The sequence below is a fragment of the Nicotiana tomentosiformis genome, chromosome 8 (assembly GCF_000390325.3).
Source record: "Nicotiana tomentosiformis chromosome 8, ASM39032v3, whole genome shotgun sequence".
Classification (NCBI taxonomy): Eukaryota; Viridiplantae; Streptophyta; class Magnoliopsida; order Solanales; family Solanaceae; genus Nicotiana; species Nicotiana tomentosiformis.
Window position 1 is genome coordinate 109,805,372 of NC_090819.1, and position 14,195 is coordinate 109,819,566.

General features: G+C 40.5%; 1 protein-coding gene across 1 annotated transcript; it reads right to left on the bottom strand.

Moving 5' to 3' along the window:
* Positions 1–1,336: 1,336 nt before the first annotated feature.
* Positions 1,337–2,064, bottom strand: LOC138897981 (uncharacterized). Its single transcript, XM_070184009.1, has 2 exons — positions 1,753–2,064; positions 1,337–1,693 (listed from the first exon to the last, which is right to left on the bottom strand). Exons 1-2 carry the CDS (start codon positions 2,062–2,064, stop codon positions 1,337–1,339), a joined length of 669 nt encoding a protein of 222 aa, XP_070040110.1.
* Between the last annotated feature and the right edge of the window lie 12,131 nt (positions 2,065–14,195).

Sequence of the window (14,195 nt, forward strand, 5' to 3'; positions counted from 1 at the left end):
AATAGAATCATGTCAAAGCGTAGTTCGATTACAACAGATGCAAAATGATGAGATTAAGAATAAAAGTGGCTGATTCTCGCTTAGACAGCCTACGTATCCAAATGTAATTAGGCCAGAACGTAGTTCAATTACAAAAGACGACTGGATCCGATGAGGATTTCCTACGTATTCTTTTATGAGGAAATCAAGTCGGCGTAGTTCCTGAGCAACATACAAAAATGATATTTGGTTTTTCTATTACAAGAGAAAGGGTGAGAAACTAAACCCTACGTGGGTTACCTACATATCCCTCCGTAGGGAGTCATCTTGAACGTCGTTCTGTTACAGTAAAAACCTAACTCTATTTGTCTTCAAACATAGTATCTTTTAATTACGTCTGTGTTGATGGGATTCGTCTTGACTCTCCCATCCATTTCTGCCAAGATAAAGCTCCACCCGACAGTGCTCGGTGAACTACGTAAGGACGTTGCCAGTTTTGTATGAACTTTCCTTTGGCTTCTTCTTGGTGGGGAAAGATTTTCTTCAAAACCAACTGCCTCGGTGCGAACTGGCGAGGTTTCACTCTTTTGTTAAATGCACTGGGGATCCTGTTCTGATATAGCTGACCATGACATACTGTATCCATTCTTTTCTCGTCAATGAACATGAGTTGTTCTTGCCTAACCCGTATCCACTCTGCGTCATCCAACGTTTCCTCTTGAATAACCCTTAAAGACGGTATTTCGACCTTTGCAAATATCACAACTTCAGAGCCGTATACCAACATGCACGATGTTTCCCTAGTGGGTATTCTCATGGTAGTCCGATAACCCAGTAAAGCGAAAGGTAGCTTCTAGTGCCATTGTCTGTGGTTGTCCACTATCTTCCGTAAAATTCTCTTGATATTCTTGTTGGCTGGCTCGACTACCCCATTCATTTGTGGTTTGTAGGCTATGGAATTACGGTGGAGGATTTTGAGCTTCATAAAAATTTCTCTCATGAGGTCGCTTTTGAGATTAGCGGCATTGTCAGTGATGATAGACTCTGGTATCCCAAATCTGCAAACGATGTTGTTTCGGAAAAAATCTGCCACTACCTTCTTTGTGACTTCCTTGTAAGTAGATGCCTCGACCCATTTGGTAAAATAGTCGATAGCTACCAAGATGAAACGATGTCCGTTTGATGCGGCAGGCTCTATAGGTCCAATCACGTCCATGGCCCAAGCGGAAAACGGCCAGGGTGAACCCATTACGTTTAGCTCTTTTGGCGGAACTCAGATGAAATCCCAATGAATATGGCACTGGTGACACTTCTGCACATAGCAGATACTGTCGCTTTCCATAGTCATCCAAAAGTATCAAGCTATCAAAATCTTCTTAGCTAATGTGAACTTGTTCATGTGGGGTTCGCATGTTCCTGCATGTATCTCCTCTAATAGTCTGGTTGCCTTAGCAGTGTTTACACATCTCAATAAACCTATATCTGGGGTCCTCCTGTACAGGATTTCCCCGTTGAGGAAAAAGTGGTTAGCCAGCCTCCTGAGGGCTCGATTTTGACCATTAGTAGCATTCTCCGGGTATTCTCTGGTTGCAAGGAATTTCTTGATATCGTAATACCATTGTTTACCATCTGGTTCTTCATCTATATGGAAATAATAGACATGTTGATCCCTGATCTCTACCTCGATAGGGTCGATGTAGTTCTTGTCTGGATGCTGAATCATAGATGATACAATTGTCGGGCGTCAACGAACTCGTTTTGAATCCCGGGAACATGCTTGAACTCAATCTTTGTGAACTTCTTGCATAGCTTCTTCACGTAGTGTAGGAAAATGAGTATCTTGACATTCTTGGTGGACCATTCCCCTTGGTGTATCAACAGATCAGAATCCCTTATGACCAAAAGCTCTTTAACGTTCATGTCAACGGTCATTCTGATTCCAAGGATGCATGCTTCGTATTCAGCCATATTATTGGTACAAGGGAAACTTATCTTTGCCGATACTGGATAGTGCTGTCCAGATTCTAAAATCAGGACTGCCCCAATTTCAACTCTTTTGAAGTTTGCTGCTCCATCGAAAAACATTCTCCACCCAGGGTACGATTCTGCAATATCTTCTCCAGCAAATAATACTTCTTAATCGGGAAAATATGTAGTAAGCGGCTCGTAACCCCATCCACTAGATTTTATGTGAGGTGGTCGGCTAAAGCTTGTCCTTTAATAGCCTTTTAAGTTATGTATACAACGCCAAATTCGCTAAGGAGAATTTTCCATTTAGCTAGCTTTTCGATAAGCATTGGCTTCTGAAAAATGAAGTTGAGCGGGTCGAGCCGAGATATCATGTGTGTAGTGTATGTTGATATGTAATGCCTTGGTTTCTGGGCAACAAGTGCGTTCTATCAGAGTATACTTGGCCTCGCATGGCGTGAACTTCTTACTTAAGTAGTAGATGGCTTGCTCCTTTCTCCCAATTTCGCCATGTTGTCCCAACACACAACTGAAGGCATTATCCAAGACTGACAAGTACAACAACAAAGGCTTCCAGGGTTTGGGGGGAACCAGTACTGGAGGATTTGACAGATACGCAGTGATTCTGTCGAAGCTTTTCTGACACTCTTTTGTTCATTTTGTGGCAGCATCCTTCTTAGGCAACTGGGCTATGAAACGACTGATGTAATTCCACCTACCCAGGAAACTCATGACATCTTTATTGTTCTTCGGTGGTGGTAATTCCTGAATGGCCTTGATTTTTGACGGGTCCAGCTCTATCCCCTTCCTGCTTACAATGAAGCCCAACAGCTTTCCGACGGGGACTCCGAATGCGTACTTTGTTAGGTTCAACTTCAAATTGTACCTTCGTAGGCATTCGAAAAACTTCCTCAAATTGTCCAAGTGCTCTGAACTCTTTCTAGACTTTATGATGACATCATCCACATACACTTTAATCTAGGTAGGTGGCGTCGGCGTTCTTGAGACCGAACGTCATGACTCTATAACAATAAACTCCCCAAGGTGTGGTGAAGGTCGTCTTCTCTGCATCTTCGTGCATTAAGATTTGGTGATACCCAGCGAAACAATCCACAAACAACTGCAGTTCATGCTTCGTGCAATTGTCGATGAGGATGTGGATATTTTTTAAAAGGAAATCATCTTTTGGACTAGATTTGTTGGGGTCTAGGTAGTCCACACATATTTTGATCTTTCTATATTTCTTGGGTACTGGGATGATATTTGCTAACCAGCTTGGATAGTTGTGACCCTGACTACATTCTCTTATATCTATTTGGTCACTTCTTCCTTTATCCTTAGACTTAAATGAGGTTTGAATTTTCTAGGTTTCTGCTTGACTGACGGTCTAGTAGGATCGGTGGAAAGTCGATGCATGACAATGTCAGTACTTAATCCTGCAATGTCATCATAGGACCATGCAAACGCATCGATGTACTGTCGGAGGAGCTCTACCAGTTTTTCTTTCTGCTCGGTTTCTAGGTAAATGTTGATTCTGGTGTTTTTACATCTTCTTCACTTCCAATATTGGCCACTTCCATTTCTTCGAGATTGGCCTTCTTCTGACTCTCGAACTGCTCGATCTCCTGCGGGAGATTACCGGTCATCGTGCTCTCATCATACTCCTCATAATCCGGGTCGTTGCACTCAATAGTTTCATTACATGTCATAATCGCGAAACGTGGGTTTTTAGTAGTTTGATTACTGAAAAGAAAAGCTAAGTATAAATAAAGGAGTAAATGAAGTTGCAATATTTGAGAAAAAGATTCTTTTTATTTCATCAAAAGAGGAATATTTTATGCGTTCAAAAGAGGAAATGGCAAAATGGTACAGACACGGTGCATGCCTCAATTGACCGTGCACTTTTCAAAAGAAAACGTTTTACAGTTCCATACTACCGACACACCAAAATGGACTGGCGGTCCAATTCTGCAGCTCTTCCCCTGGTTCGGCATCCTTAAAAGTCGGTGTCTTGATGTCAGCCCCTTCACAGCATTCTTCAATCATATTCACAAATAACTTTCTCATACCGTTGATGATATCATCTTCGGGTACTGAACTCTGAACAGGACTACCAATATGCTCTGGCACAAAAAGCTTTTTTCTGGAGCTAACGGTATGAACGTTCCTTCCGGAGGCTGATATCCTATGCCAACCCTTCCTTTCTGCCCATTATGTTCAATTGGCTCTATGATTCCGTCCAACTTGGCTTCCAACCCTGTTCCTAGCATGTATCCATATTTCATCATCTCCCTCATAGCCATCTTAGATCTATACGGTGACTGCATTCCCAAATTTTGTTCAGTCTCTTCCATCTCGGTAGTCTACCTGATTTTCACTGCATGGAAAGCAACTCCGACTAGCCCTTCAATGAACGGAACAAGATACTCTAAATACGCGGAGTGAGCCCACTCTCCATGAACCACGATCTCCTAACATCCCCACTCAAATTTCATGCATTGGTGCAAAGTGGATGACACAGCCCCTGCCATATGTATCCAGGGCCTTCCCAGCAGCAAGTTGTAGGAAGAGGAGATGTCCATTACTTGAAACAAATTCGGAAATTCTACCGGCCTGATCTGCAAGGCCAAATAAATTTCTCCAATAACATCCTTTTGCGAACTATCAAAGGCTCTCACCCTCACATGACTTTCCTTGACTTCCCTCAAATGAATCCCTAACTCCCATAGGGTGGAGAGCGGACAAATGTTAACTCTTAACCCTCCATTGACCAACACCGAGGACACTACTTTGTCCCCACATTTGATAGTGATATGAAGAGCCTTGTTCTGACTTGTGCCTTCGACAGGAAGTTCGTCTCTTCTGAAGGTGATCATGTTTGCTTCAACCATTTTCCCAATTGACACAGCCAGCACCTCACTAGTGGTGTTACTTGGTATACTTACCCCACTTAGTACTTTCAACAGGGCATCCTTATGACTGTTGGAACTCATTAAAAAATCCATGATTGATATATGTGCTAGAGTTTTCTTCAGTTGCTTCTCTACATAATACTCTTTGCTTGACATTCTCTTCCAAAACTCGGCGGCTTCTGGGTCTGTTATGTTCCTCCTTTGAATTTTTGCTCTTCCTGAGTTCCCTCGATTGACATCATTTAGGAGCATAGCATCTCCCTGACCTAGTCATACCATGGGCTGCGGCAGAGTCTGTCATTTTGGCCTTTCCCTTTTGCTGGTAAGTCCATGAGATGATTTTGTACTCTCGACCTTCCTCGTCTCTTATAGTAATGGCATGTTGTCGCTGATAAGTTTGAATTGTCATTGTAGGTCTCACTTGTACTCTAATCATCGGAGTCCTTTGAGGAGGGATCCTGGCGGCTTCTGCATTTCCTATAGTGACAATTGTTCCCTTTAGGTCATATTCTTCATCCAATTTTATCATGTTAACTCCCTGGTTTTGGTGATTTGGTGGATTACGATTCACATTGGGCGGTACTGGAGTGCATTGGATGGCTCCACTCTTGATCAATATTTCAATCTCATTTTTCAGCTTAAAGCAATCTTCAATATCGTTCCCAGGTACATTGGAATGGAACACGCATCTTTTAGTGACATCAAAATACTTGGAGGGGTATTCAGGAACCCTTGCTTCGACTAGGTGTATCAATCATGCTCTTCTCTATCTCTCAAAAAATTGGACCAGAGGCTCATCAATCGGGATATAATTTCTAGGACCCCTCTCTTCAAAGTTTGGACAAGGGCGTGGTGCATAAGTAGGTCAATTTTAGGGGAGTAGTGGGTTGGACAAGAGCATATGGTCGTTGTGGGTTTTGGTTTTTGTTGGCTCGAGAAGGGTTATATTGTGGTTGAGGGTAATAATATGGTTGGGTGCTATAGACTGGAGCGTAAGTGGGTGGTGGTGAATGGTTGTTTGAGGAATAAGAGGTGCTTCTGTGATATGAGTTAGGTTGGTAGTAAGGAACGACTGTTAAGACCTCCTCTTTCATCTTCTTTCTGCTACCGATTAACCCTTATCGGATGGCCTTGTTGGCCGTTTACAGTGCTGACATGGAGTGTACTTTACCAGATTATATGCCCTTTTCTAAAAAATCCCCCATCTTAACCAGCTCGGGGAATTTCTGTCCCATCATTCAAATCATCTTTTCTAAGTATATCCCTTCTTGGGCTCTAATGAAATATTTGGTTAATTCACTTTCGCCCAGCGGAGGTTGTGCCCTGTAAGCCTCTGAACTCTACTGATGTGCATATTCCTGGAATGACATAGATGGTTTTTTCTGTAGGTTCACTAGTGTGAATCGATCGGGAGTGATTTCTGTATTGAATCGAAAATGATTCATGAAGTCATTCGCCATATCTTGCCAAGTTCTCCAATTTCACGGATCCTATCGAGTATACAAGAAGAGGGCTTCTCTTGTTAAACTTCTTATAAATAACTTCATCCTTAGCTTCTCATTCCTTCCAACTCTGACTAACTTGTCGCAATGTGCCCTCAAATGTGTGTGAGGATCACCCATCCCATCGAAGATATCAAACTTTGGGGTTTATACCCTGCTAGCATATCCACATTCGGATGAATACATAGATCCTCATAGTACAGAATCTCACTTCCTCGGGCAACTTGGCGGCTCTTCATTTGCCTTCTCAAAATTTGCAACTGCTCAAATACTGACTCTTCTTCTTTACGCCTGGCTTTCCTCTCCATCTCGGCATATTGATCAATCTCATAAGGCACCCTGACTGTGATATATGTTGTAAAGGTAGGTTATGAAATGGCACATACAGGGGGAACGTACCGCTCATGGGCGGCGACATGTGCCACAGGTATGTGCTGGTTAGTGGTAAAAGTTGCTCCGTCACAAGGAGGGGTATAAGTTGCATTGGTGGCAATATGTGGGTTTTGTGGTGTCTGAATCAGTATTTTAAAAGGCGTGGGCGTAAGGCGAAGCGTTTTACATATGCCTCAGCGAGGCGTAAACCCCGAGGCACAAGGCATAAGCCCCATAGGTATTTAATTTTTATTATTTTATAAAATAATATAATGACAGTAAATATTTATAAAAAGGTAAAATTGCATAGAAATTGAAGAAAACTATAAATATGTGAAATATATATATATATATATATATATATATATATATATATATATATATATATATATATATATATATATATTGTGCTCCATCCCCATAAAAAACTAGTCAAATAATTTATTATACGCTACAAACAAGCAATGTTTTAAAAGGCAGGGCGTTTTATTTAATATGGGGCGAGGCGTAAGCCTGGAGGTTTTTGGGGGGGAGGGTGCGTAAGCCCCGTGGATCTTTAAAAATTTTAATTTATAAATTAATAAAATAACATAATAACACAAAAAGAAATATAAAATATAAATTAAAAGTTAAAAATTAAAAGAAAATTAAAGGAACTCATAGAAAAAAAACATCTAGCATGATTCTTAAGTATAACTAATGCATACAAATAACGTATAACGTCTTTAACTTTCAAATAATCAAAAACTTACAATTTCTTTAAACAAATGATCAAACTCCACATTTTACCTTCCTAAAAGTAAATAATTAATAAAATCTTATTAGTACGATAATTAAAATATTAGTCCTTCATGAATAAATACAAATTAGTTTAAGATATCAAATTAATAAAAGTGTATAACAAGGAGGGACAAATGAACTAAGATACGACTAATAACAAGTGAAGATATAAATTCGCAATACTATGTCTCATTATTAGAGTTATGCTCAATCTTCATATTTCTATCGATGAATAGAACTTTTATCATTAATTTGTTAAAGAATTTTGAAGGTCAACGATATTAATTAGGAAATTCGACATTGATTTGCGTTAGAACTTTTAGGCGAGCACCGAGCGTTGGGCGTTATTAGGGCGCACGGTCGGGCGCTTGGGGCGTAAGCCTCACAGAACTAAGCCCCATACATGATCCCCAGGGCGTTTTGCAAGTACCCCACCTAGGGGCGATCCCCGGGCGAGTCCCAGAAATGCCTTTTAAAACACTGGTCTGAATGTACTGTGGTACATAGAGAGTGTGGATAGGGGGGTTTGGTGGATTTGCGGGGGTTAATGGAGGTATGACCTAAGTGGTAGTAACTGAAGTTGGGGTACTGTTCTTTTGGTGTGATGTGGAAGGAAAGTGGTCAGCGAGTGAATCCAAAGAAAAGAATCGAGGTGGTTGAGGAAGTGTTATCATGGCTAGGTGCGCTAGTTCCTTGATATGTTGTACCTCCTCCCTTAAATACTCCATCTCCTGGGCCTTCCTGGCCACATGTTCATCATTCCTGGTGTCGTCTTTTTTCCCTGATCGCCCAGGGCTGTGGGCTATGACTAGAGCATGTTCAGTTGGATTTTCTACGTGTGACATCTTTCCTTTTGACCTTAGGTTGTATGGTGGTTCCGCCAGTTTTGGTCAACACAAACCAAATTTCTTTCCTTGGGGGATAATAATAAAGCAAAAGAAAGATAAGAAGAAAGAAAAGAAAAAGGAACAAGAGTCAGCTTCTTCATTTATACAAGCAGGAAATCACACCGAGCAGTTAATTCGTGCATTACAGCTAGCCTGTTTCCTAGAATTCGCATGGACCTCTCATTACCGGAGGTAGGCCTAAATCGCATATGTTTGACAAACATTCAAACTTGACACATTTAGATTCGAAGCAATTTATTTTCGTTGATAATTTGGACTGATACAAGTGGGAACAAGGATTACATCATTGTTTCATGGAATTTCATGGGCTTGGACAACTTGCCCATTTGGAAAGTAAAAAAGAAAATTGGGGATAAAGGTACAAAGTAGGGAAGAAAGGGAAATCAATCAACTCGAATAACCATCTCCTGAGTCATTTCCCATATCTCTCTTCTTCTGGCTCCTCTTCCAGATCCTCCACCGGGTCTTCCTCAAACTCCTCCTCGTCATCGTTGAATTCTGACTCCACTTCATATGTTCTTCTGGCTCTGTGCTAGACTCTATTTATATGCACTCAACTACCCGGTCATTGTCTTCAGCAGGAGGAAATATGTGGTCGACGGATCCTGGGACCACTTGACGGCGCATTGAAGTGGTCACAAGGTAATATGGCAGGATATCGTGGTAAATCTGCAAAGCAGCCACCGCATCCTCTAACCAAGCTATACCCTCTCTGGTTGGCCGAGCCAACTCTTCTTCCTCATTGATCCATACGTAATACTCAGGAGTACACCACGAGTTTTGGCCCATGGGCATTGTGACCAGGTCGTTCCACTCTTCTTGGAGCCTTCTTATCCTAGGGATTGGAATTTGCCTATCATACTCATCCTCGTTTGGTGCTGTCTTTGTCAACAGAGGCACATCTTGGATCATCCCAAACTATCTGAGGACCCGCAAGGGTGAGTATGGTTTAATACCTTCAAGTCTGATCAGCTCAATGAAGTATTTCTGAGGAGTTCTCAAGATTGACCTTCCACCTAACCAGGATAGCTTCCAGTTGATCCATTCCCTGCTAAGGTTTTATCAATATTTCCCTCCACTCTTCTTGCCCATATGGGGAGATCTAATGTCTCATTCTTTTATTGTGGTTGCGGATCATATTGCTGATGCCCACGAAGTAGTCGATGGTGGCCTCCCGCTGGAAGAAATGCTTAGTAGCCCAGATCTGAAGCAGCAAGTTATAACCTTTAAAGAAATCATACCCTCGTACACATGCGGACAAAGCCCTTAATATCTCAGCTAAATCCATCACCACCAAAGTAGCTTGAAGATTTCCATGGAAGGTCGCCAGGACCTTATGTAATAGGTTGACGTTAATCCGACCCCTTCGCTGCGAAAAAAACCAATAATCCCAATAGTGCCATTGAGAAAGTGATAGGACTGAGACTCTCCCACATCGCTTGGTCACATTGAAACTCTCCTGAACTCCATTCATAGCTTTCACGATGCCCAAATTCGTTGAACATCTGGTCTAGGTTCACACATCCATCCTCGATACTTCTGAGACTCCTACTATTGGCCAAGCCTAAGGCATCCAAGAACCGGTAACCGTGCATAGTAACTAGCAATATTGGATTCCTTCCGTTTAATGGAAGCTCCATGAAACTTGTGACTTCTTCCAATGTCGGTAGTAACTCACAGTCTTCAAATTTGAACACCACCTTAGCCGGATCCCAAAATTCTATCAACAAGAGAGCGAGCACCCTATCTTCTTGGATGTTTAGCAATGCGGTTAATGCCCCCAGGTGCGCCCGAACCTCATCTACGTGTTCCCGACGAATATTTTTCCACCACTGTTTCAGTTTATATGGTGCTCCTATTACCATGCTAATCTCAGGGATGTTTCAGTTGATTTCCTTTTTTCCGAGGTGGGTAAAAGAAAGATATTAGTAAGTGTTTGTTTTGGATCGTTAAGCGTCTTGTAGGTTTGTTTGTATTCCACAAAAGTCGTGTTGTTGGATGCATGACCCGTTGACATTAGGGTGAATTTTCTAATTGTGCGTCGGTGCCAAGGACCGACTCACCTAAGATTTATGCAGTATGACCTATTTTACTAAAGCAGAGTGTTTCCTACTTTTGAATTTGACTGAAGGTTACGAGAAGTTATGTCAGTTGACCTAACAAAACCATTCTCTAAACTAGAGAGTTTTGAAAAGATGGTTCGAAGTGGTGAAAAAGACAACCCTCGCATGTCATTGTGTGTGATAGTGTACGGACATGACTCGATAGGAAGGAATGTGATGACAGTGTATATAAAGCAATAACAGACAAGGGTGTAGCAACATTAAGCATGATAATAAGCATAAAAGAGAAAATAAAGCAAGTACGCATGTAATTGTAATTTTACCTACAATTAAAGCAATGTACAAATAAATCTAGATGCCAAAATTAGTCTAAGTATGCTAAGGTTAGAACCTATGTGTGGGTTTTCCACAGCAGAGTCGCCATGTTGTTGCGCCCTATTTTGCACTGGACAAAACAAGATCCAACTTGTGGTTTCTCTATTATTGATAAAAGAGAGTCGTCACCTAATATTTAAAGGTATATTAGGGTACCTATTCTAAGTCATGTTCCTTATAGGTCCGCTAACTTGTAAGATTATGGGTAAGGGTTCTTGTTCTTTTAAGGGGAAGGTGTTAGGTGCCCCTTAAAATCTACCTGAGGTAGCTCAGTTATTTGTACTATGCTTGATTTCTATTAAAGAATATGGATTACTATTTATCAAAGGGAAAGAATGATATTAATAAAAGGAACGTGAGACCTTTAAAAGGATGTGAGTTGAAAGAATTTTGAAATATGTTGTAAGTGGTTTATATTTTTATAAAGCTTGTGAAAAGTGGTTAAGTCATGAAAACACTTGGTTAAGGGGATGAGTATAATTCTAAGAGGTGTTTGTAAAAGTGAGCTAAAGATATACCTTGATTTGAAGATTTAAAGAAAGATTATTTTGTTGAAAATCCTTTAAGGCGACAGTTCTTAATTTATGCAAAATTCTGATTTGCCCTTTGATAGTAAAGATTGCGATTCAGATCCGATTTCTTTTTCCAAAACTAGGCTACTATTTTTACTATTGACTGGGCTTCAAAATCTTTTAAGAAAAGGGAAGGTGAGTGATAACATAGTGATGATATGAGCAGATTATAGTTAATAAAATTAGGATTAATTACTTAATTAATTCTCTTAAATCCTATATTGTTTAAAGCTTGTCTATGTTTCATATGATATTAAAGCATGAAAATAAAGTGTGTAATCTAATATATATGAGTATTATATACATGACAACAAAGATGCGACAATATGATAAGGCAGTGGATAAAAGATAATAAAGCAATAAACTAGATTAACGAAGTAATAGATAATAACAAAAGGAATTGAGGGAAAGAGGACTAAACTCTAGTAATTGGGCCTCAAGAAGGCAAGCCCAACAGTAAAGAGATGCGACTATAACTGATTTGGATTCTCTAGAAAAATGCAACAAGGCTGGGATGGGGCCTGAGTTCCTTGGGAACTCAGCATGCCCAAATGGATATACATGTCCAAAAGAAAAGAGAAAATCATTAAATACATTATCCCTAATTTCAGCATATTCAACCATGTATGAAATATACATATAAACAGATGACTAGAATCAAATATATTAAAATATCAACACTCTAACACTATGAGAAATTATACTAATATGATGGTCATACGTGGCAAATAATTTACATTAAAAACCTTTTATTGTCATTAAACACTAAACCCCCTAAAGAACCAAAAATGTTAATGAATTACAGGCTATGGAGAAAGTTCTACTCAAGGTTGATGCCCTCTTTGAATCCCCCGACACTTCAAAGTTCCCAAGGGACTCAAGGCCTAAGGCAATGCTTGTGCCAGGAAGAGCAGCCCAACCTTGAGTTAAACTCCACTCCCAGATACCGCTAACCACTAATGACTTATTTTTCTCTATGGGTTTAAATGCCAATGTAAACTTAATTCTATAGTACCCCTTACCACAAAAATATACTTTCCCTAACAGAATAACACAAGGGCACACAAATAATTCTACATTCGTTTTTTTAACACCAGATGAACAATCCACATGCAAGGTAAATCTGAAGGTCAGACCTTCGAGCACACATAAGAGAGGAACATAAACATTATAGCATAGTGTTAAATGTCTAACTCTAGGGAAATACATTCAAAGTGAAGGTAAGGAATACATAATTCATATAAACAGCAATACAGATGTTCCTGCCCTGGCAGACTAATGGTGAGTTGATTATCTTAAGTACTGCCCTTAGCACATACATAGACTGACAATACTACTTGGGTTTCTTAGAAAACATCAATGAGGATTCAAACAAACAATCATACCAAACATCTTCTCAGGCATTATCAGAAGTAGTAGAAATATGATCAGGTTTTTTAGCAAGATCATAGGTTATAGATTCAACATGGAGTTCCTAAAGATGTTTTGACAGAATCCTTCTCACAACATCACTAATCTTAGACAAACCATTATGCCTAGATAGTATCAAACAAGGACTTCTCACAAGGTTTAAGGATCAGATTCAGTTCAGATTAACAATTGGGAAAAGACTGAGTGTAGTTCAAACAAAGCATGAGATCGGGAAGCCAAACAGGGGAACATACAACATTTAGTCAGTTATATATAGACACTTCAAGTGAGGTTGTAATCTTATGCAGACAGGGGAGCGTTGCATGTTACAGAATCAAGTTAAACATGTTATGAAGGGAGAGGGGTTATAGATGGGTGGAAGTGCTATACAAAAAATAAGTTTAACTCAGGAAGGTAGATTAATGATAACTGCATGTAAGCTTCACAAAGTCAGAAAATTTCCCTCTTACAAGGTTAGAAAGGAGACTTACCTCATCTCAAAACCCACTTCCTGAATCAAGAACGTGCTCAAACCACCAAATTTGATGCCAAATGACTCGAAACTAGTCAAACATTATATAAATCAATCAATTTACGCTCAAAGGTTCATACCCCCCATTATTAAAGCAATTTCCCAACCCTAAATGCAAGATTCCTAAAATTTACTCCCGGTCCCACTTGCCCGGATTCCGAAATTTTTTGAAGAAAGTTGTTACCCATAACCTCAGGAATATAAATATATGATTTTTACTAAGTTCCATAATCCTTTTGTGGTAAAATCATGTTTTAATCAAAACCTAGGTTTTTCATCTAACCCATGATTTCTACAAATTTTTATGTTACGATCTACCCACAACCTATGTATTAAACTCGTATTAAGTAGAAATTACTTACCTCACAAAGCTAGGTCGAAATGCCCTCCTTCAAAGCTCTCAAATTGCCCAAGAGTGAGAGAAAATGTGATTAAAATGGCCTAAGTCTGTATTAAATGAACCCTCATTGCCAAATGACTTTCGCACCTACGGTGCCCTGGCCGCATCTGCGGTCTCGCACCTGCGGCAAATGCCTCACAGGTGCGCTTTTCCCTCACCTGGCCATCTCCACATCTGCGGACAGAAGGGACCGCTTCTGCGGGCCTAGTCGCACCTGCGACTAAAGCTCTCGCACCTGCGGTCGTGCAGGTGCGCCCAAGCTTCCGCATCTGCGGTTCCTGGGCTACCCTTGATCTCTCACTTCTGTGGCTCATGGCTCGCACCTGCGGCTGGACAAGCGCAGCTATGATTATGACAGATTTGGGAGCTTCAGTTGTGGCTCCATGCTCCCAACTTGGTCCGAGCCTTGTCTGATCGACACT

Coding starts and splice junctions, on each gene's coding strand:
- LOC138897981 (XM_070184009.1), bottom strand. CDS start 2,064: ATGTTTTTCGATGGAGCAGCAAACTTCAAAAGAGTTGAAATTGGGGCA. Junction 1,694..1,752: donor CAAAGATTGAGTTCAAGCAT/GTTCCCGGGATT, acceptor TCTATGATTCAG/CATCCAGACAAGAACTACAT.